This window comes from Hyla sarda, chromosome 1 (assembly GCF_029499605.1).
Source record: "Hyla sarda isolate aHylSar1 chromosome 1, aHylSar1.hap1, whole genome shotgun sequence".
Classification (NCBI taxonomy): domain Eukaryota; kingdom Metazoa; phylum Chordata; class Amphibia; order Anura; family Hylidae; genus Hyla; species Hyla sarda.
The window spans coordinates 587,860,596-587,882,236 of NC_079189.1; the positions used below are offsets into that span (position 1 = coordinate 587,860,596).

The 21,641-nt window shown below is 44.9% G+C and overlaps 1 protein-coding gene across 1 annotated transcript in view; it reads left to right on the forward strand.

Moving 5' to 3' along the window:
* C7 (complement C7) overlaps window positions 1–21,641 on the forward strand; it is a 103,330-nt gene that overhangs the window by 31,800 nt on the left and 49,889 nt on the right. The window contains exon 10 of the mRNA XM_056545875.1: window positions 5,800–5,966. Coding sequence (XP_056401850.1) covers window positions 5,800–5,966 — 167 coding nt within the window. The remainder of the gene's footprint in view (window positions 1–5,799; window positions 5,967–21,641) is intronic.

Consider the following 21,641-nt stretch of genomic DNA (forward strand, 5'->3'; position numbering starts at 1 on the left):
ATTAACCCTGGGGGCAAGATGTTGTTAACCCCTAGTGTTCGTGACGCCAGTGTCGTTTTAGGGTTCCGGAACACCACACGCCCGGTTTCTCCGCTATCCCAGTTGCTTGTAGTGAAATGAGAGTCCACATCCAGTTATGGTCAAACGGAGGCTTTACTGAGTATAAGACAGATGAAATTATCTTCACAATTAAGGTTAGAATTCCCAGAGAAGTGGCCAGGACCCAGAAGGACCCCTCAGCTTGCTGGACCAATACACTTGTAATAAACTTGACTTGAGATTGGACTTGACTTGACTATATGCAGGACTTTACTAGTTTCAGTAACAGCAGACATAGACTTGAGACTTACTGGAATGACTGTAGCTTTTGGGGTCTTCCAGATGCTGATCACTTGCACTGAGATCTCTGGTGGTTGCTGTCTCAGTAAAGACTGATGGTACAAGAGGCTGAATTATATTGTCTGCCCCTTTATATAGTGGGAAGCTGGGCTAAAGCCCATTGGTCAAGCTGTGGGTTATAGGTTAAGCTGGTGCTCTCTGGGAGAACATGTGACAACAAATCATGTGACTGCATAACATGTGACAGACCACAGGTCCTTGAGACCTCCTACAGGTCCTCTGCTCTATCTATACATAAAGATACTGTCTAGGCATTAAAGTGATATACACAACATTCTGGAAACAACAGGGGAAGACAATGCAGAGGAGCCCCCAGGTCACTGAGGGTCTCAACCTGACAGGGACTAAGGGTAGTACAGGACCATGTCCTGTACTGGGACATCACAAACCCACTTACTTAACATAAGTCGTCCTCGACTTAGGTTCTGTCAGCACTGAGAGACGAAGTGGCCGCAGGGCCAGATTCAGTCCTGAGGCAATTTTGCACAAACGTCCATTTCAGGCTGGTGAAATAACGGATAACATTAGAGTATCTGTATAACAGTCCACACACGCTCTGTTTTGTGATTGAACAGGATTAATGATGTTATATAACTTGTACATATACATTTACTTGACTTGTAAGGAACTTTGACTATGCACATAACAACTGGACTATGCATTTGCTGATTTGCATTACTGTTTACTAAACATAGCATGACATTTTTGACTATGCATGTGATATACTGTCCATGACTAGACTATATACTAGATATTGTATACATGACTAGACTTATGAATTACACATTTATCGGATCTGGTTGCCTGAGGCCCTTTGCCCAATGCCTTGGCTACTGGGGTCCCTTGGCATAAAAACAATCTCCCCAGAACACTATTATTAGTTTATTTGAGACATTTTTATGCTAGACAATGAATACAGATAACATTTTGACATTCATGTTACCTTTTACTGACTACGTGCTTTAGGTTAGTTCCAGGACTACTTTCTGGCCAGGAAAGTATCCTGCGCACGAACACAAGAACATATGACATTATACACATTTGGCATATGACTGTTATGACTGGGGTGGCGTCTCTCCAGCGGTCCCTCTTGTATTTGCACTTTGATTCTATTTATTGGTATGTATACTGTCTCTAGGCACTTTATAGTTGTTGAGGTATTTCCTCTATGGGATTGTGCAATAGAATGAGCAGTAGTACAACGTATGAAATGTATTTAATACTATAGTTTACATTGTGGACTTTCTGGAGTGACGCCCTCTTTTCCACCACAAGTTGTTTTCTCCCTCTGTATGATGTCTTTTCTTGTTTTTAATATGTAATGAATTATTAATAAAGTCATATTTTTATCCACTTATTACTCCATCCCATTCCTTTTGTATTTGTTCTTAGTATAAGGAGTGTATAGTAGGGCCATATGTAACAACACTATATTTATAGGTATCATAGATCCCTAATTATAATAATATAATATATTGTGCCATAATCTTGGTTATATGACTGTTAGTAGACTGTGTAATGTGAGTGATACAGCTCTACTTTATGTGACTAAGGTATACTTGACTTAGGTATACTGAACTATGTGTACTTTAATGGTGGACACAACTATGTGTACTGTAGTGTACTACACATACTACTTTACATGTACAAGATGCTGGTGAAGGGGTGATATGTGCTCCTCCCGACCATATCAGGATAAAGCCCCTGTAAGGAGACAACCAGACATCATAGATGACCGTACACACTGACTTTTAGTGTACAATAACTTTATACATGTTATCTGACATTTGACATTGATAACACAACATAGGACCATCACATTAGGACCACGACCACTCAGTGTACCTCCATGACCATTTTTACTGAACCAAAGTATATTACTTTAGGTCTCTATACAAGAGTTCATGTACTGCTCAGTAGTCCATGTACACAAGGAGTTCATTTGTTTCGTTCAGATCAGTTAGGATCTCCTACCTCAAGGAGTCTCTCGGCTAATGCCGGGCACATTACTTAATGGAATCTCCTACCTCAAGGAGTCTCTCGGCTAATGCCGGGCACATTACTTAATAGAATCTCCTACCTTAAGGAGTCTCTCGGCTAATGCCGGGCACATTACTTAATAGAATCTCCTACCTCAAGGAGTCTCTCGGCTAATGCCGGGCACATTACTTAATAGAATCTCCTACACCAAGGAGTCTCTCGGCTAATGCCGGGCACATTACTTAATAGAATCTCCTACACCAAGGAGTCTCTCGGCTAATGCCGGGCACATTACTTAATAGAATCTCCTACACCAAGGAGTCTCTCGGCTAATGCCGGGCATATTACTTATGAGGGTTGGTTGCAAACTGGAGAACTTTTCTTGACAAAGTCTTGTCAGGCACAAATCTTGAACCGTTGCAGGAACCTGAAACAACAAAGTGTGCTACTGCACGACAATCTGTCAGTCTTGCAACCAAGTCAGGTTATTTTCTCTACACAAAGTTACTATTCAGCTTTCTTTCTTTCCCAGTCTCACCTACCAGGTGTGGTCCTAGGCTGTGAGATGAACCTAGGGTTGCGAGACTGGGCCCCCTGCATGGGGTCAATATGGGTGTCCCAGGCTGGAATTGGTGATGGTGGGACTAACAGTAACCACCACCTGCACTGCAGCAGCTTGCGCCACAGAGGGATTACTAGTTGGTGCCTGTTCTCCAGGCCAAACTGCAGGAGTAGGCCTAGGCACTTTCATAGGTACCCGTTGGTTAGGCCAAACCTCCTTGACAGCTGGAGTAGGCCTGGGTACATGAGTTGGTGCCCGGTGGTCAGGCCAATCCTCCTCGCTCATAGGAGTAGGCCTGGGCACATCTGTACTGGAACGATGATTTGAAGGTCTATGGTACCTGGGATCCATCGCTGGTGGATCAGGATACTCCTCCTGGACGACTGTTCCTTTAGCACTTGGAGGGAGGAGTCCAAAGGGATCTGAGTCCCAATCTTCAGAGGGGAAATAGGCAAACAGGATTTGAGTAGGATTTACTGGTCTGGTGACAGCAGCTGCCCATTCCCCTCGCAAACTTTTCACTGGGGTGTACTCAATAATCTCCCCGTACTTTAACCCCTTAAGGACTCAGGGTTTTTCCGTTTTTGCACTTTCGTTTTTTCCTCCTTACCTTTTAAAAATCATAACCCTTTCAATTTTCCACCTAAAAATCCATATTATGCCTTATTTTTTGCGTCGCCAATTCTACTTTGCAGTGACATTAGTCATTTTACCCAAAAATGCACGGCCAAACGGAAAAAAAAATCATTGTGCGACAAAATCGAAAAAAAAACCGCCATTTTGTAACTTTTGGGGGCTTTCGTTTCTACGCAGTGCATATTTCGGTAAAAATTATACCTTATCATTATTCTGTAGGTCCATACGGTTAAAATGATCCCCTACTTATATAGGTTTGATTTTGTCGCACTTCTGGAAAAAATCATAACTACATGCAGGAAAATGTATACGTTTAAAAATGTCATCTTCTGACTCCTATAACTTTTTTTATTTTTCCATGTATGGGGCAGTATGAGGGCTCATTTTTTGCGCCGTGATCTCAAGTTTTTATCGGTATGATTTTTGTTTTGATCGGACTTTTTGATCTCTTTTTATTCATTTTTTAATGGTATAAAAAGTGACCAAAATACGCTTTTTTGGACTTTGGAATTTTTTTGCGCGTACGCCATTGACCGTACGGCTTAATTAATGATATATTTTTATAGTTCGGACATTTACGCACGCGGCGATATCACATATGTTTATTTTTATTTTTTTTACACTGTTTTATTTTTTTTATGGGAAAAGGGGGGTGATTCAACCTTTTATTAGGGAAGGGGTTAAATGACCTTTATTAAAACTTTTTTTTTTACATTTTTTTTGCAGTGTTATAGGTCCCATAGGGACCTATAACACTGCACACACTGATCTCCTATGCTGATCACTGGCGTGCATTAACACGCCTGTGATCAGCATTATCGGCGCTTGACTGCTCCTGCCTGGATCTCAGGCACGGAGCAGTCATTCGTCGATCGGACACCGGGGAGGCAGGTAAGAGCCCTCCAGGTGTCCGATCAGCTGTTCGGGACGCCGCGATTTCACCGCGGCGGTCCCGAACAGCCCGACTGAGCAGCCGGGTCACTTTCACTTTCACTTTAGAAGCGGCGGTCAGCTTTGACCGCCGCTTCTAAAGGGTTAATACCGCACATCGCCGCGATCGGCGATGTGTGGTATTAGCCGCGGGTCCTGGCCGTTGATTAGCGCCGGGACTGATTAGCGCCGGGACCGACACGATATGATGCGGGATCGCGGTGCGATCCCGCTTCATATCGCGGGAGCCGGCGCAGGACGTAAATATACGTCCTGCGTCGTTAAAGGGGTACTCCGGTGAAAAACTTTTTTTTTTTTAAATCAACTGGTGCCAGAAAGTTAAACAGATTTGTAAATTACTTCTATTAAAAAATCGTAATCCTTCCATTACTTATCAGCTGCTGTATGCTCCATAGGAAGTTCTTTTCTTTTTTCATTTCTTTTCTGTCTGACCACAGTGCTCTCTGCTGACACCTCTGTCCATCTCAGGAACTGTCCAGAGCAGTACAAATCCACATAGCAAACTTCTCCTGCTCTAGACAGTTCCTGACATAGACAGAGGTGTCAGCAGAGAGCACTGTGGTCAGACAGAAAAGAACTACACAATTTCCTCTGGAGTATACAGCAGCTGATAAGTACTAGAAGGATTAAGGTTTTTATATAGAAGTAATTTACAAATCTGTTTAACTTTCTGGCACCAGTTAATAAAAATAAAAAAATATTTTCCACCGTAGTAGCCCTTTTAAGCAAAACATTTTCAGAATTAGGGCTAATTTCCCACAGAATTTGCAGGAGAAATTAACCCTTACAATTCAAAGTCCCACTGACCTATGGCTTTTTTTGTGTGCAGAATGCCCCCGAAAATATGAAGTTCTGATGTGGAACTTCTATAGTGAGCCTGGAGCAGCAGAATCCCATTCAGATTGGGATTCTGTTAAATGGGCCCTAAGACTCCACATGCTTTTTGGTATTCTCCTCAAGGAGAAGCTTTATCTGTTTTGCCCCACTGGGGTTTTAGGCTAAGCGTGGCTCCTGACATTTTTAAAGTGCTTTCCCATGAATGAAGAAAAAATAAAATAAAAACTACATATACAAGCTGTGATGAAAAAAATTTGTAATGACAAAAAGGACTATTCAAGGTCTTTAAAAAAAAAAAATTCTATTTTATATTTTTTATTTTGTAGTGGGTAACTAGAATATACTACAACAAACTTACAGATAGATTAGTACACACTCATGGAACGTGTTCATTCTCACCAGAAAACGTTGACTTTTGTCCTTAATATTTGTAGGTGCCAGTGGTACAGAGGTTCGAGGTGAAGCCATTGTGAAAGGAGGAGAACCCAAATTCATCTCTGCGCTCAGCTATTTTTCCATGGATAACCCAGTTGCCAATGACCAACGCTATGCTTCCTGGGCAGGTTCTGTAACAAATCTGCCAGTTATTATCAAGTTCAAGGTCAGTACAATACTCATACGTTACTTGTAATCTTGACAAAAGTGTTTAAAGATATCTGTCACTAGTTTAAAGGGGTACTCCGGTGCTTCAGCGTTCTGAACATTTTGTTCACAACTCTATGAGACGGAGGCCGTGATCGTGTCTTCATGGCCACACCCACTCGTGTCATCACACCACGTCCCCATACTCCCCTCATTCACCCCCCCATTTATGTCTAAGCGAGGGGGCGTGTTGGCCGTCACGAGGGCCGTGGCCATGATGTTACGACCACTGGCTTAGGAACCCGCCAACTCATCTAAAACTACCCAGCAGCCCACACCCACCTGATCCATCTTGGACCGCAGAATCCTGCAGCACACCGACCCTGACCACAGCTCCACCCAGTGGGGAACTGTACTGGACCTAATGTGGGGGAACTGTACTGCACCCCTAATGTGGGGGAACTGTACTGCACCTAATGTGGGGGAACTGTACTGCACCCCTAATGTGGGGGAACTGTACTGCACCCCTAATGTGGGGGAACTGTACTGCACCCCTAATGTGGGGGAACTGTACTGCACCCCTAATGTGGGGGAACTGTACTGCACCCCTAATGTGGGGGAACTGTACTGCACCCCTAATGTGGGGGAACTCTACTGCACCCCTAATGTGGGGGAACTGTACTGCACCCCTAATGTGGGGGAACTGTACTGCACCCCTAATGTGGGGGAACTGTACTGCACACCTAATGTGGGGGAACTGTACTGCACCTAATGTGGGGGAACTGTACTGCACACCTAATGTGGGGGAACTGTACTGCACACCTAATGTGGGGGAACTGTACTGCAGCCCTAATGTGGGGGGACTGTACTGCACCCCTAATGTGGGGGGACTGTACTGCGCATCTAATGTGGGGGAACTGTACTGCACCTAATGTGGGGGAACTGTACTGCACCCCTAATGTGGGGGAACTTATACTGCACCTAATGTGGGGGAACTATACTGCACCAAATGCTGGGGAGCTATACTGCCAACCTCTGTCTTCCAGGCAGCCTTAATCTGGCCCTGGCTCCACCTCACTAAATGACAATCCACCGGGGACACCAACTCCGACACATGAAAATACACGAAAAACGCCAAAGAGAATGCCACCCGGAACAACCGCACCTCATGAACATCAAAAGATTTATCTAGATTGGATACAATTGTCTCCACTTCTGAGCTTTGGATAGGGGATAAGATGTCCAGGGGTACCCCTTTATACACAGCTTATTTTTTGTAATAATTTTTTTACAGAATCTCCATTTTTCCATATTCTGCAGACTGTTTATTTCATATTTCTACCACTGTATCATACTGCCTTAAATACCAATATTTGCTTTATATCCATTGCGCACAGCCTTGTTTCAGGTTCCAGGACACGAGAAGATAGCACAAGACATAACAAACAGATAGATACAAACTAGCAGTGAGCTTTCTGCAGCTGTTGCCTTTGCCAACAGAGAATTGTCTAGACCAAGCCTGTCAAACTAATAGGCTAACATGGGCCAAAAAAACAAGGTTTAAGTTCATGTGGGCCGCATAAAAAAAAAAAAAAATGCCCTCCCTGCACAACACCCCATGCCCCCCTGCACAACATCTCATGCCTCCTTTGCACAAGACCCCATGCCCACCCTACACAAGACCCCATGCCCCCCTGCACAACACCTCATGACCCCTTCACAAGACCTCATGACCCTCCTTCACAAGACCTCATGACCCCCCTGCACAACACCTCATGACCCCCCTGCACAACACCTCATGACCCCTTCACAACACCTCATGACCCCTTCACAACACCTCATGACCCCTTCACAAGACCTCATGACCCCCCTTCACAAGACCCCATGCCCCTTTTGCACAAGACCCCATGCCCCCCTTTGCACAAGACCCTGCCCCCCGCGGGCCGCATGTTTGACACCCATGGTCTAGACTGTATATAGTTGTAATCCATATCTTATCTGAGAGAAGGACTAGTCTGTACAATGTATCAGTCTGGAGTCCGGGCTGTTTAGCTCACAGAGCATTGTCTAGACCGGATACAATTGTCTCCACTTCTCAGCTGAGAGCAGGACTAGCTATGTACAATGTATCAGTCTGGGGTCCAGGCTGTTTAGCTCACAGAGCATTGTCTAGACTGGATACAATTGTCCCCACTTCTCAGCTGAGAGCAGGACTAGCTATGTGCAATGTATCAGTCTGGAGTCCAGGATGTTTAGCTCACAGAGCATTGTCTAGACCGGATACAATTGTCCCCACTTCTCAGCTGAGAGCAGGACTAGCTATGTACAATGTATCAGTCTGGAGTCCAGGATGTTTAGCTCACAGAGCATTGTCTAGACTGGATACAATTGTCTCCACTTCTCAGCTGAGAGCAGGACTAGCTATGTACAATGTATCAGTCTGGAGTCCAGGATGTTTAGCTCACAGAGTATTGTCTAGACTGGATACAATTGTCTCCACTTCTCAGCTGAGAGCAGGACTAGCTATGTACAATGTATCAGTCTGGAGTCCAGGCTGTTTAGCTCACAGAGCATTGTCTAGACTGGATACAATTGTCTCCACTTCTCAGCTGAGAGCAGGACTAGCTATGTACAGGTTCACTGCTATTTTCATTTCTTGCGGCATACCAGTCATCCAGCGGCGGGACCCCCTTGATCAGACATCATATCCCCTATCCTTTGGAAAGGCGATAAAATGTCTGGGGGCAGAATACCCCTTTAAAAGGCTGTAGAACATTGTATTAATATAGAGGTTAAAGGGGTTTCCCAATATCAGAATGTTATCCGCTATCCACAGGAGTGGTGGGGGTCCGATTTCTGGGACTTGATTCGTAGAATGGAGGTGAAATGTCCCCTGGAGTATACTGTACATGCAGGACTAATGCTTCGTTGATTTTCTGCGGGGGCTTCTGAACATTGCAGAGTACTGAGCTCCATTTATTCCGGGGGCAGATTTTACCTCGGATCTCTGCCGATCAGTGGTGGTCAGATTGCTAGGATCCCCACAGATCAGCATGTTATCTGTGGATAGGGGATAACATGCTTATATCGAAATACCCCTTTAAAGGGTGTAAGGATTCCTCCTTGGGGATAGCTCCGGGATTGTCCTGGACACTGCCACGGGACACGATTCCACTCAATAAACCCGCAGACAACGGTTATTCATGCAAGCCTGGCACCTTGCCATCTTTATTTAGACAGGTTGCAGGGAGAAAACAAACATAACGCAGGAACAAAATAAAATCCTAGACCGTCTGGTCACTGACTACACATATCAGCATGCCCTGACTATTAACTGGTGAGCTTTCCTCAGCCAGTTAAACATGTGACTCCTGCAACCTGTTACTCACAGTTCACACCACTTCTTGAACCACTCACAGATTCCAGCTCTGTGCTTCCTCAACAGGGTCCGAGTGTCTCCCCCTACAGCAACATGCTGTTTCCCAGGGAGAGCACAGATCAGACTGCGTCTCCATCTTATATACACCCCCCCCCCCCCCCTTCCCTGCTGCCTCATTACTTAAGAAGCAGGTGAGATTCTTCAGGGTGAGCAAGGAAATACACCCTTTCCTTGCCACCTTGTCACATATCCCCCCCCCCCCCCTTTGCTCAGACCACCGGGAAGGAGCACATGTATTTGAAAGGCAGAAACCATCTGCCTTTCCTTTCTCTTGGACAACTTTTGTCCCACAGTCTCTGAAATCCTTGACTTTTTTCTTCCGTACTTTTACCAGCCACCAATTGCAAGTCTCTCGGTCACACCTCTCCATTACCAGGTTCTTCACCCTGGTGTGGGCAGGGTTCTTGAAATTAAGGACCGAGATGACCGATGCTTCTAACCTTTGTCTTCTTCTGGCTTGCCGGACCTCTGCCTCTGCTTCAGAAAATCTTTTGGCCTCAGTGGCTTCACCAACCACTGTCTTGTTCTCTGTAGCTTCAGAGGGCCTCCGACACGGGTCCATCTCAGTTTCAACTTTAGAGAACTTCCCACCCGATTTCACCACAATTTTGACTTCAGTGGATTTTTCACATGGTTTCACCTCATCCCTTCCAGCTTTCTCTTCAGGGGCACCAGCTTCCTCAGATTTGGCTTCAGAGTCTTTGGCTCCTTCAGATTCTTGTGTAGAATCAGCTTCTACTACTGTTTGGCTCTTCTTTGCAGCTTCTTCAGGCTTACTCTTCTCTTCACCTGTAGCTTCAGTTGTACCATTTTCTTTACTCACAGCTTTTGAGGTTGTCTCTGGTTTAGCTTCTGCTTCAGAGGATTTCTCTGCCTCAGCATTACCTTCAGAATTTTTGGTCTGCTCAGGTTCAGAGGATTTCCCGCCTGACTTCTCCTTAGTCTCCACTTCAGAGGATTTCCCACCAGGTTTCAGCTCAGTCCTAGCTTCAGGGGACTTCTTACAGGGCTTCACCTCAATCTTAGCATTAGAGGACTTTTTACCGGGCTTCAGAGAAAGCATCCCTGTATCCCGTAACTTCTGCCCCAGAAGCCTTTCTTGAGCCAATTCCACCATAGCTTGGTCTCTGCTCTCTTTTAGAACTTCCCGGTCCTCTTCCTTTTTCTTACATTTTCGCTGCTTACACTGGAGCTTAGCGGACTTCATCCTCTCGCTGTCAAGTAACTCTGTCAAGTCCCTGACAGTATCTTCCGAAGACAGCAATTGTTTCCTCAACATTGTCCGCCAGCACACCCACGTGCTCGTAGAGTTGCGCTCTCAGCAAAACCAAGGCAGCTACGTGGGACCTTCTGCGTGTTTCGTTCTGCGCTTCAGGCTCTCTTTTAAGATCTTCATGTCATCTTCCAGCTTTATATATTTCAGCTGCTCACTCTTGAGCTTTGCAGAGATCATCTTCTCACTGTCCAGCAACTGTTTCTTGGTCTTCTCTAACTCGTTGATAAATTTTCCACTCTCACCAATCTGAGATCTCCTGTTGCAAGTTCTTGTTTTCAAGTTTCAGGGTCTCAACTTGTTCCAGGGCCTCCTCATACTGCTCACGGAGCAAGTCATTGTCATGACGAGCAGATTGAAGAGCATGTGCAAGGGCATTCTTCACCTTGATTTTCTCCTCAAGTTGTCTATTAGCTTCAGAGACACTCCAGATTGCTGGCAAGAGCATCAACGTCCATCTTCATTTCATTCTTTTCTTTTTCAATTTTTTCCATGGCTACCAGCCTAGCCTTGTGATCACTCCGCAGAGCCTGATATGCACCATGTAGAAGACTCACTTCTTCCTGGAATGACATCCGCTTGGCCAGACTCTCCACTTCACTCTCCTTGCTGGTCACAAGACCCTGGGAGCGGGACAGTTCATCCTGCAGAGCCACAAACTCACTTCTGTGGTGCTCCATGACTTTTTCCAGCTGAAGCCTCACTTCTTGCTCTTTTTTAAAGTCAGCAAACGATTTGTCCCTCTCCTCTGTCAAGCGATGTACTTCTTTTTCTTTCTCCGTCAACTTCACAGAGACCATCTGTAGGGATTCTTCCAGATTCTGGATCTGCTCCAGTTTTTTTCCAAGGCCAGCTCGTCTTTTCCGAGACCTTTTACTGACAGCGGTCTCATCACTCTTGCTGTTAGACCTTAAGACATCCTCTGGTCCTCTGTCAGACACTCAACCCAGCTCTTCTCCATCTCTAAATGAAGTCTCCCCCTTTTTCGGGGTTGCGGCCACTTGTGCCTTGTTATTATCATCAACAACAGGTGCCACCGACACCTGGCACTCTTCCTCTCCCACCACGTTGGCAACTCTGGAGACTCTTGCTAAACACTCCCGTCGGACCGGCAATCCATTGGCGGTAAGTTTGTTGCCCCTAGCAACGACTTCAATGGCTCTTGGCACCAGCGAGTCAGGGTGATTCCAGAACAGTTCCTCTGAACTGTCTCTCGGCTCCTTGGCAGACTTTTCTTTTGTCTTGTCACAGTCTCTCCATGGCCTGGCAAAAACGACTAGGGCTCCTGGGTCTGCAACAATATCTGGTCCAGTGGTTCGACCTTCCTGGTTACAACCCCTCTCTGGTCCAGACGCCACATCTCCTTCACTTAGGACTCTGTTTGCAGCCCCCAGCTCCACCGGTACTCTTTTCGGGAGTTTTTGTTTTTCCACAGCCATCTCCGTAGCTTCTTTTCCAGTCACCTCTTTATCTTGACTCGCGGACTGTTCTTCAGCTCCCCTAGTGGTCCGGCACACTCCCTCCGGAGATACACCTAGGGTCTGCTGACACTCCCCATCCTCAGCCTCTGCTGAGTTACTGTCCCCTGCTATGTGGTGCAAATCAAGTGTTGTGAGCCTATCAGGTGTTCCTGCTCTAGTCACCTGACTATCTTCCCACAACTGCTGAAAAAATGGAAAATCCTTCCTCAGCACTACTTCATACTCTAAGGTAGGCTCTATTGCAACCTTGTGACTTATGGTACCATAGGGAGTAGAAATACACACATTAACTGTTTTATAACCCCAAATACCGGCTTGTATAGACACTATAGCGGGGTCTGGCTTTCTGCCGCTGGTCTTTACCAGACTTATTACACATTTTGGATCTAACAAAACCATAATCTTTTTTACCTTCTATTTCCAGCTCACACAGGTTTTCTTTTGTCCTGCGAGAGGTGGCAACAGTACTCTTTACATCAGAACACATTAACATAAGTGTTTCAAGAAAAACATTATCAGCCTGCATGGGTTCACAATATACAGCACCATTCACACAGTCCAGTAGAGACCCCCCAGTCCTCACGGTTATTCATGCAAGCCTGGCACCTTGCCATCTTTATTTAGACAGGTTGCAGGGGAAAAACAAACATAACGCAGGAACAACATAAAATCCGTTGCTGACTACACATATCAGCATGCCCTGACTATTAACTGGTGAGCTACCCTCAGCCAGTTAAACATGTGACTCCTACAACCTGTTACTCACAGTTCACACCACTTCTTGGACCACTCACAGATTCCAGCTGTGTGCTTCCTCAGCAGGGTCCGAGTGTCTCCCCCTACAGCGACATGCTGTTTCCCAGGGAGAGCACAGATCAGACTGCGTCTCCATCTTATATATAGTGTTGCTCGCGAATATTCGCAATTCGAATTTTATTCGCGAATATCGCATATTCGCGAATTCGCGAATATTCGCGAATATAGCGCTATATATTCGTAATTACGAATATTCGTTTTTTTATTTTTTTTTATTTTTATTTTTTTCACAGTACACATCACAGTGATCATCCCTCTCTGCTTCCAGCTTATGTGGTGTAAGAAGGCTCTAATACTACTGTGTGAGACCGGTGTGCGTATTTTCGCATATGCGAAAAGTTGCATATGCTAATTTTCGCATATGTGCATTTTCGCTCATGATAATTTTTGTATATGCGAATTTTCGCATATGTTAATTTTCGCACATGCGAAAATAAAACGAGAATATTACGAATATGCGAATATTCGCGAATATGACGAATATTCGTCCATATATTCGCGAATATTCGCGAATTCGAATATGGCCTATGCCGCTCAACACTACTTATATACACCTCCCTTCCCTGCTGCCTCATTACTTAAGAAGCAGGTGAGATTCTTCAGGGTGAGCAAGGAAATAGTATAGGAATAGGTACAGTATAGGAAAATGAATCATCTATCCATAGGATAGGGGATAAGTGTCTGATCGTGGAGGTGTCCGCTGACAGCTGGCACCCCCCCGGAATCTCCTGCATTTCACTCCAGCTCTCCTCGTGCATGGAGCGGGGGTCAGCACGCACCCTCCATTCATCTCTATGGGAGAGCTGGAGATACCCGAGCACGCTGAATAGAGGGCATACGCCAACCCCTGCTCCGTGAGTGAGGAGAGCCAGAGTACAGTGCAGGAGATCCTGGGGGGTCCCAGCGGTCGGACCACCCCATGACATTTAAAATTTCCTACACCGCAGTACTCCTTTAAAGGGGTACTCAGCTGCCCCAGTGTTTGGAACATTTTGTTCCTGACGTCATGGCCACGCCCCTTCCAAGCAAGTCTATTGGAGGGGGGTTGGAGGGCCATGCCCCCTCCCATAGACTTTCATTGAGGGGGCGTGGCGTGATGGCACGAGGAAAGTGGCAGTGACGTCACGACCTCCGCACCCAGCGTTCTAAACGAACGCCTCGTGCTGCACAGAGATTGTGGGGTCCCAGCGTTAGGACGCCCGCGATCAGACATATCTTATCCCCTATCCTTTGGATAGGGAATAAGATGTCTAGGGGAAGAGTACTCCTTTAAAGGGGTACTCCCGTGGAAACCTTTTTATTTTAAATCAACTGGTGCCAGAAAGTTAAACAGATTTGTAAATTACTTCTATAAAAAAAAATCTTAATCCTTCCAATACACTTTATGGGCTGTATACTACAGAGGAAATTACATCAGAGAAATCCAAAAAGAAAAGCAAGACCACAGTGCTTTCTGCTGACCTCTGCTGTCCATTTTAGGAACTGTCCAAAGCAACATATGTTTGCTATGGGGATTTTGTCCTGCTCTGGACAGTTCCAAAAATGGACAGCAGAGGTCAGCAGAGAGCACTGTGGTCGTGACGTCAGAGAAATCCAAAAAGAAAAGCATTTCTTCTGTAGTATATAGCCCCTAAAAGGTACTGGAAGGATTAATATTTTTTAATAGAAGTAATTTACAAATCTGTTTAACTTTGTGGCACCAGTTGATTTAAAAAAAAAAAAAAGTTTTCCACGGGAGTACCCCTTTAACCTCTTGGGGACGCAGGGCGTATGCATACACCCTGCATCCCCGATCCTTAAGGACTGTACGCCTGTACGCCCTGAGCCCGGTATCGGTGTTTAAAGCTTGACCCCCGCATCACACCGGGTTGGTCCCGGCTGCTAATCATAGCTGGAACCCTGGGCTAACAGCGAGCGGCACCGATCGTTGTGCCGCACGCTATTAACTCTTCAGACACGGCGGTCAAAGTTGACCACCGCGTCTGAAGGTGAAAGTAAACGGTTCCTGGCAGCTCAGTTGGTCTCCTTACCTCTCTCCGCGGCGTCCGATCAGGGTTTGATTGCTCCAAGCCTGAGCTACAGGCTATGGACGTACAGAATAAAGATAAGGTGTTATTTTTACCAAAAAATGCACTTCGTAGAAACGGAAGCCCCCAAAAGTTACAAAATGAAATTTTTTATTCAATTTTGTCGCACAATGAATTTATTTCCATTTCGGGTAAAATGACTGATGTCACTGCAAAGTAGAATTGGTAGCGCAAAAAATAAGCCATCATATGGAATTTTATGTGCAAAATTGAAAGCGTTATAATTTTTAGAAAGTGATGAGGAAAAAATGAAAATGCAAAAACGGAAAAACGCTGAGTCCTTAACCTCTTAAGGACCCATGACGTATCCCGGTCCTGCCATATAATGCGGGGTCACACGGTGACCCCGCATCATATCGCGGCGGGCCCGGCGTCATAGTGAAGCCGGGACCCGCCTCTAATAGCGCTAAAAACGAAAGTAAAAGTGCCCGGCTAGCTCAGGGAGCTGTTCGGGATCGCCGCGGTATAATCGCGGCATCCCGAACAGCTGTAGCACAGGAGGAGGTCTTCTTACCTTCTCCTGTGCTGTCCGATCGCCGAATGAATGCTTCAAGCCTGAGATCCAGGCTTGAGCATTCAATCGCCGAAAACACTGATTGATCCATTCCTATGGAGATGGATCAATCAGTGTAAAAGATCAGTTAATGCAATGTTATAGCCCCTTATGGGAGCTATAATGTTGCATAAGAAAAGTGTAAAAAAATCATTAACCCTTTCAATTATCCCTTCCCCTAATAAAAGTTTGAATCACCCGGCATTTCCAAAAATAAAAAAAACATTATGTAAATAATAATAAAAATAAACATATGTGGTATCGCCGCGTGCGGAAATGTCCGATTTATAAAAATATACCGCTTTTTAAACCGCTCGTTCAATGGCGTACGCGCAAAAAAATTCCAAAGTCCAAAATAGCGCATTTTTGATCACTTTTTATACCACAAAAAAGTGAATAAAAAGTGATCAAAAAGTCTGATCAGAACAAAAATGGTACCGCTAAAAACTTCAGATGACGGCGCAAAAAATTAGTCCTCATACCGCCCTGAACACAGAAAAATAAAAAAGTTATAGGGGTCAAAAGATGACAATTTTAAACGTATAAATTTTCCTGCATGTATTCATGATTTTTTTCGGAAGTGATACAAATTCAAACCTATATAAGTAGGGTATCATTTTAACCGTATGGACCTACAGAATAATGATAAGGTATCATTTTTGACAAAAAATGTACTGCGTAAAAATAGAAGCCCCCAAAACTTACAAAATAGTGTTTTTTCATCAATTTTGTCGCACATTGATTTTTTTTCCCGTTTCACCGTAGATTTTTGGGTAAAATGACTAATGTCATTACAAAGTAGAATTAGTGACGCAAAAATTAAGCCATTATATATAATTTTAGGTGAAAATTTTTAAGAGTTATGATTTTTTAAAGTTAAGGAGGAAAAATTGAAAATGAAAAAACGGAAAAAGCCCGGGTCCTTAAGGGGTTAAGGTGAAAATTGTCCCTAAGGGGTTAAGCTTCATTTATGAAAAAACAAAACCCTTTACAAGCCTCTCTTATTAAAGGGGTATTCCAGGAAAAAACTTTTTTTTTATATATCAACTGGATCCAGAAAGTTAAACGGATTTGTAAATGACCTCTATTAAAAAATCTTAATCCTTTCAATAATTATCAGCTGATGAAGTTGAGTTGTTCTTTTCTGTCTGGCAGCAGTGCTCTCTGCTGACATCTCTGCTTGTCTCGGGAACTGCACAGAGTAGAAGAGGTTTGCTTTGGGGATTTGCTTCAAAACTGTGTGGTTCCCGAGACAGGTGTCATTAGAGAGCACTTAGACAGAAAAGAACAACTCAACTTCAGCAGCTCATAAGGACTGAAAGGATTAAGATTATTTAATAGAAGTAATTTACAAATCTGTTTAACTTTCTGGAGCCAGTAGATATATATATATAAAAAAAAGATTTTTCCTGGATAACCCCTTTCACATAGATATTTGTTGCGGGATGGTGGGGGGGGGGGATGGGGGGGAGCATGACTTTGCCTCAGATGATATTATGATTTTTCTTCGCATTTCTTCGGAGCTGAAACAATAGAAGATCTATTTAAACCCCAGTAAGTTATGGTGGCTTTATCATAGCGGGCGGCACATGACAGCGCCATTTATCATGTCTTACATTGCCAGACACTTCAACACCTTTCGCATTAGGGAATACGGGAGACAAAAAGTAATTAGGGATCTGACAGGAATCGCGCTGACCTTTCCGTATGATCAATGGTTCTGCCTGAAGTATGTTTATCAATGTTCTCATCATTCCGCTCACATCCCCGACATGCCGCAGCCTGATGTTAGCAATGTGGTGAGCGTCTGGCTGGATGATGATCGAGGAGGGGAGACGTCCATGATGAGTCGGTGAAGGGAATGAACGCCGTACGCCGTATACTGTTCACAACTTAATCTACATGACAGAACACATTTCAAAGACAAACCAAAGTCATGTTGCCCCCTCTTCAGGAAATGTTGACCAGTTGCCCGTAGCAACCGATCAGATCGCTTCTTTCATTTTTAAAGAGGCCTGTGAAAAATGAAAGCAGCGATCTGATTGGTTGCTATGGGCAACTGGTCAACTTTTCCTCTGGACAGCTATTGATAAATCTCCCCCCCATGCACCCAAATACCATCAACTTAATGTTATTAAATTACTAGTGCTGCGGCGCACACTCCCCTGCTTAGCTACAGCAGACCCCAAAGATTAATTCAGTCCCCAGACTAGGGCTGGGCGTTATACCGGTTCATACCGAATACCGAAATTTTTGTGCTGCACGATATGGATTTTTACCCATACCGCAGTACCGGTTTGGCCCCTCCCCCTCGGGACTGAATGAATTATCAACTGACACCCGCGAGCGCTGTTCTGCCCCCCCCCCCAAATTAATTATCAGCCAAGCGCTGTCCCCATCGGGGTAAATACTCACATGTCACCCACAAGCGCTGCCCTCCTCGTCCTCCTGTTTGTTGCGGCCGCCGGCGCTGACACTCTATACCAGTGGTCTTCAACCTGCGGACCTCCAGATGTTGCAAAACTACAACTCTCAGCATGCCCGGACAGCCAACGGCTGTCCGGGCATGCTGGGAGTTGTAGTTTTGCAACATCTGGAGGTCTGCAGGTTGAAGACCACTGCTCTATACTGTGCGGTATCCCTATGCCCGGGCTGCAAAAAATAAACAAAATAAACTTTAACTCACCTCCCGTTGGTCCGGTACCGGCCTCATTTGCTTCTTTGGGACGGGAACGTCGGACAGCCGTCAGCCTATCACCGGCCGCAGCGATGTTCCGCCTCGGCCGGTGATAGGCTGAGTGCACTGTCATGTAAGAAGCCGGCTTCTTACATGACAGTGGGCTCAGCCTATCACTGACCGAGGCGGGACATTGCTGCGGCCGGTGATAGGCTGAGGACTGTCCAATGTTCCCGTCCCCAGCATAAGGCCGACGTAGGAACATGCGTTCGTTTATTTTGTTTACCTTTTGCAGCCCGGGCATAGGGGTACTGCATAGTATAGAGAGTGTCAGCGCCGGCGGCCGCAACAAGCAGGACGAGGAGGGCAGCGCTTGCGGGTGGCATGTGAGTATTTACTCTGATGGGGGCAGTGCTGGGCTCATAATTAATTTGGGGGGGTGGGGGGGGGGGGGTGGAGGAGGAGGAAATACCGTTATATACCATGGAACCGCCAAAAGTTACAAAAATACAGTGATACACACATTTGGTCATACCACCCAGCCCTACCCCAGACCCCAAAATTGAAGGACATACTTACGGTTAAAAGTGCCCATCATACAGGTAATCCACCATAGTGTTCACCCATATGGGCGTCCTGAGGACCAAAGGGGCTGTTAAAACCATGAAACCGCCCCTTGTGTATGCCCTTGATTTGATATGGTATCAAGGAGGTAATTGCGCATGTACATTTACATGAATTACCGGCTCTATGCTGCCACCTCTGGAGGAAAACAGTATGATAGTTTTAACCTTCTAGAATCCCCTGAAATCTTCAAGTATAAATGTTAGAGATGAGCAAAGTTACAGTAAATTCGATTCGTCACGAACCTCGCGTCTCTCCGTTAGCTGACTTTAGCCTGCATAAATTAGTTCAGCTTCCAGGGGCTCCGGTGGGCTGCAAACTCTATCCTAGGACTGTATCCCCCTTTTCCAGCCCATTGGAGCACCTGAAAGCTGAACTCATTTATGCAGGCTTAAAGGGGTAGTCTAGTGCTGAAAAACGTATCACCTATCCTAGGGATAGGAAATAAGTTTCAGATCGCGGGGGGGGGGGGGGGGGTGGGTACAACCGCTGGGGCCCCCTGTGATCTTCTGTATGGGGCCCCGGCTCGCTGGCCAGATAGCGGGTGTCGACCACTGTACGAAGCGGCGGCTGACACGCCCCCTCAATACATCGCTATGGCAGAGCCGGAGATAGCTGAAGGCAGCGCTCCGGCTCTGCCATAGAGTTGTATTGAGGGGGCGTGTCAGCTGCTGCTTCGTGCGGTGGTAAACACGCGCCCTTCCCGCGGGCTGCCACGGCCCCGTACAGGGGATCGCGTGGGGGGGGGGGGGGGGGGTGTCAGACCCCCCGCGATCTGAAACTTATCTTCTATCCTTAGCATAGGGTATACGCTTTTCAGCACTGGACTACCCCTTTAAGTCAGCAACTGCCGAGCCGAGAAGTTCGTGACAAATCGAATTACTGTAACTTCGCTCATCTTTAATAAAAGGTGAGGTAAGTATTATTAGAACCCTAAATAAACCCAGATTTTACTACCCACATGGTTTCAAGTTTTTCTCAAGGGGTCTCAGGCTATCTTCACATGGGCGAATGTCCGCATGGAAGGTTTCCCAGCAGAACATGCATCCTCGTGAAAATTCCATCGTCTGAACAAATCCTCAAGTCTACAGGAGTTGCATGAACTAGTTGCAAGACCACCAGAATTGCACATACAAAAACTGGCCCCTACACTTCTCTTCTCCAGGATATCCTCAGTATGGTTTTCCCCTGATCTGAAGGACATGCTTTTCTTCTTCTCCTAAGGGGATATACATTTTCAAGGGCCCCTTAGCTGTCTGTGCCTGTTGTGGACCTTCGGTCGGGCCAGACGAATGTGATGCTGTTGAAAACCAACCTGCATTGTGTCTTCAAGTCTTCTCATGGGATCTACCGCCTCAGAAAATCTACACTCCGCAGAGGTTAACTCCTTAAAGGGGTACTCCGGTGGAAAAAAAATGTTTTAAATCAATTGGTGCCAGAAAGTTGAACAGATTTGTAAATTACTTCTATTAAAAATATTTATCCTTCCAGTACTTTTTAGCAGCTGTATGCTACAAAGGAAATTCTTTGTTTTTTTAATTTCTTTTTTGTCTTGTCCACAGTGCTCTCTGCTGACACCTGATGCCCGTATCAGGAACTGTCCAGAGCAGGAGAAAATCACCATAGCAAACCTATGCTACTCTGGACAGTTCCTGACATGGACAGAGGTATCAGCAGAGAGCACTTTGGAAAAAAATGTATGCTGTAGCATACAGCTGCTAATAAGTACTGGAAGGATAAAGATTTTTTAATAGAAGTCATTTACAAATCTGTTTAACTTTCTGGCACCAGTTCATTTAAAAAAATAAGTTTTCCTCCGGAGTATCTCTTTAAGCGCCATTTACCATCTTCCAATACAGGTGCTTTTTTTGCATATGTGGATGAAGTTCACTAAAATAACCTGTTCTACTAAAACATCCTCAAATCCTAGTTTCTTGGTTTTAACTGCACCACTAACACCTTAGTCATGACTAAGGGGGTCCGCCCCCGAAACGCCGTTGTGTCCATGTCTGGTAGAGTCAGACAGAGGCAAAGACTGCAGCATGCCATGTCTGTATCTACTATTTAAGTTTGTTACACTACATTTTAAAGGGATAAAAAAAACAAAAACAGAATATTCATGGATCGGTGAGTGATTGCCCTATTGGGTAGTGTTTATTTTTGTGCTATTTTCCTGCATATTTATATTTTGAACTATAATTGTTCCTTCACATGAAAGAGAAAATTCTTTAAAGGGGTACTCCCATGGAAAACTTTTTTTTTTTTTTTTTTTTTTTAAATCAACTGGTGCCAGAAAGTTAAACAGATTTGTAAATTACTTCTATTAAAAAATCTTAATCCTTCCAGTACTTTTTAGGGGCTATATTCTACAGAGGAAATGCTTTACTTTTTAGATTTCTCTGATGTCATGACCACAGTGCTCTCTGCTGACCTCTGCTGTCCATTTTAGGAACTGTCCAGAGCAGGAGAAAATCCCCATAGCAAACATATGCTGCTCTGGACGCTCTTTGTTGCTTTTTTTTTTTTTTTTGTGTGCAAGATGTGAAGTCCTGAATGAGGGCCCTCCATTAAAGGGGAACTCTGATGGAAACAAGTAGAAAACAAATGTTTTTAAATCAACAGGTGCCTAAAAGTTTAACAGATTTGTAAATTACTTTCTATAAAAAAAAAAAAAAAAATCTTAATCCTTCCAGTACTTATTAGCTGCTGTATAAAACAGGGAAATTTGTGAATTAATTTTCTGT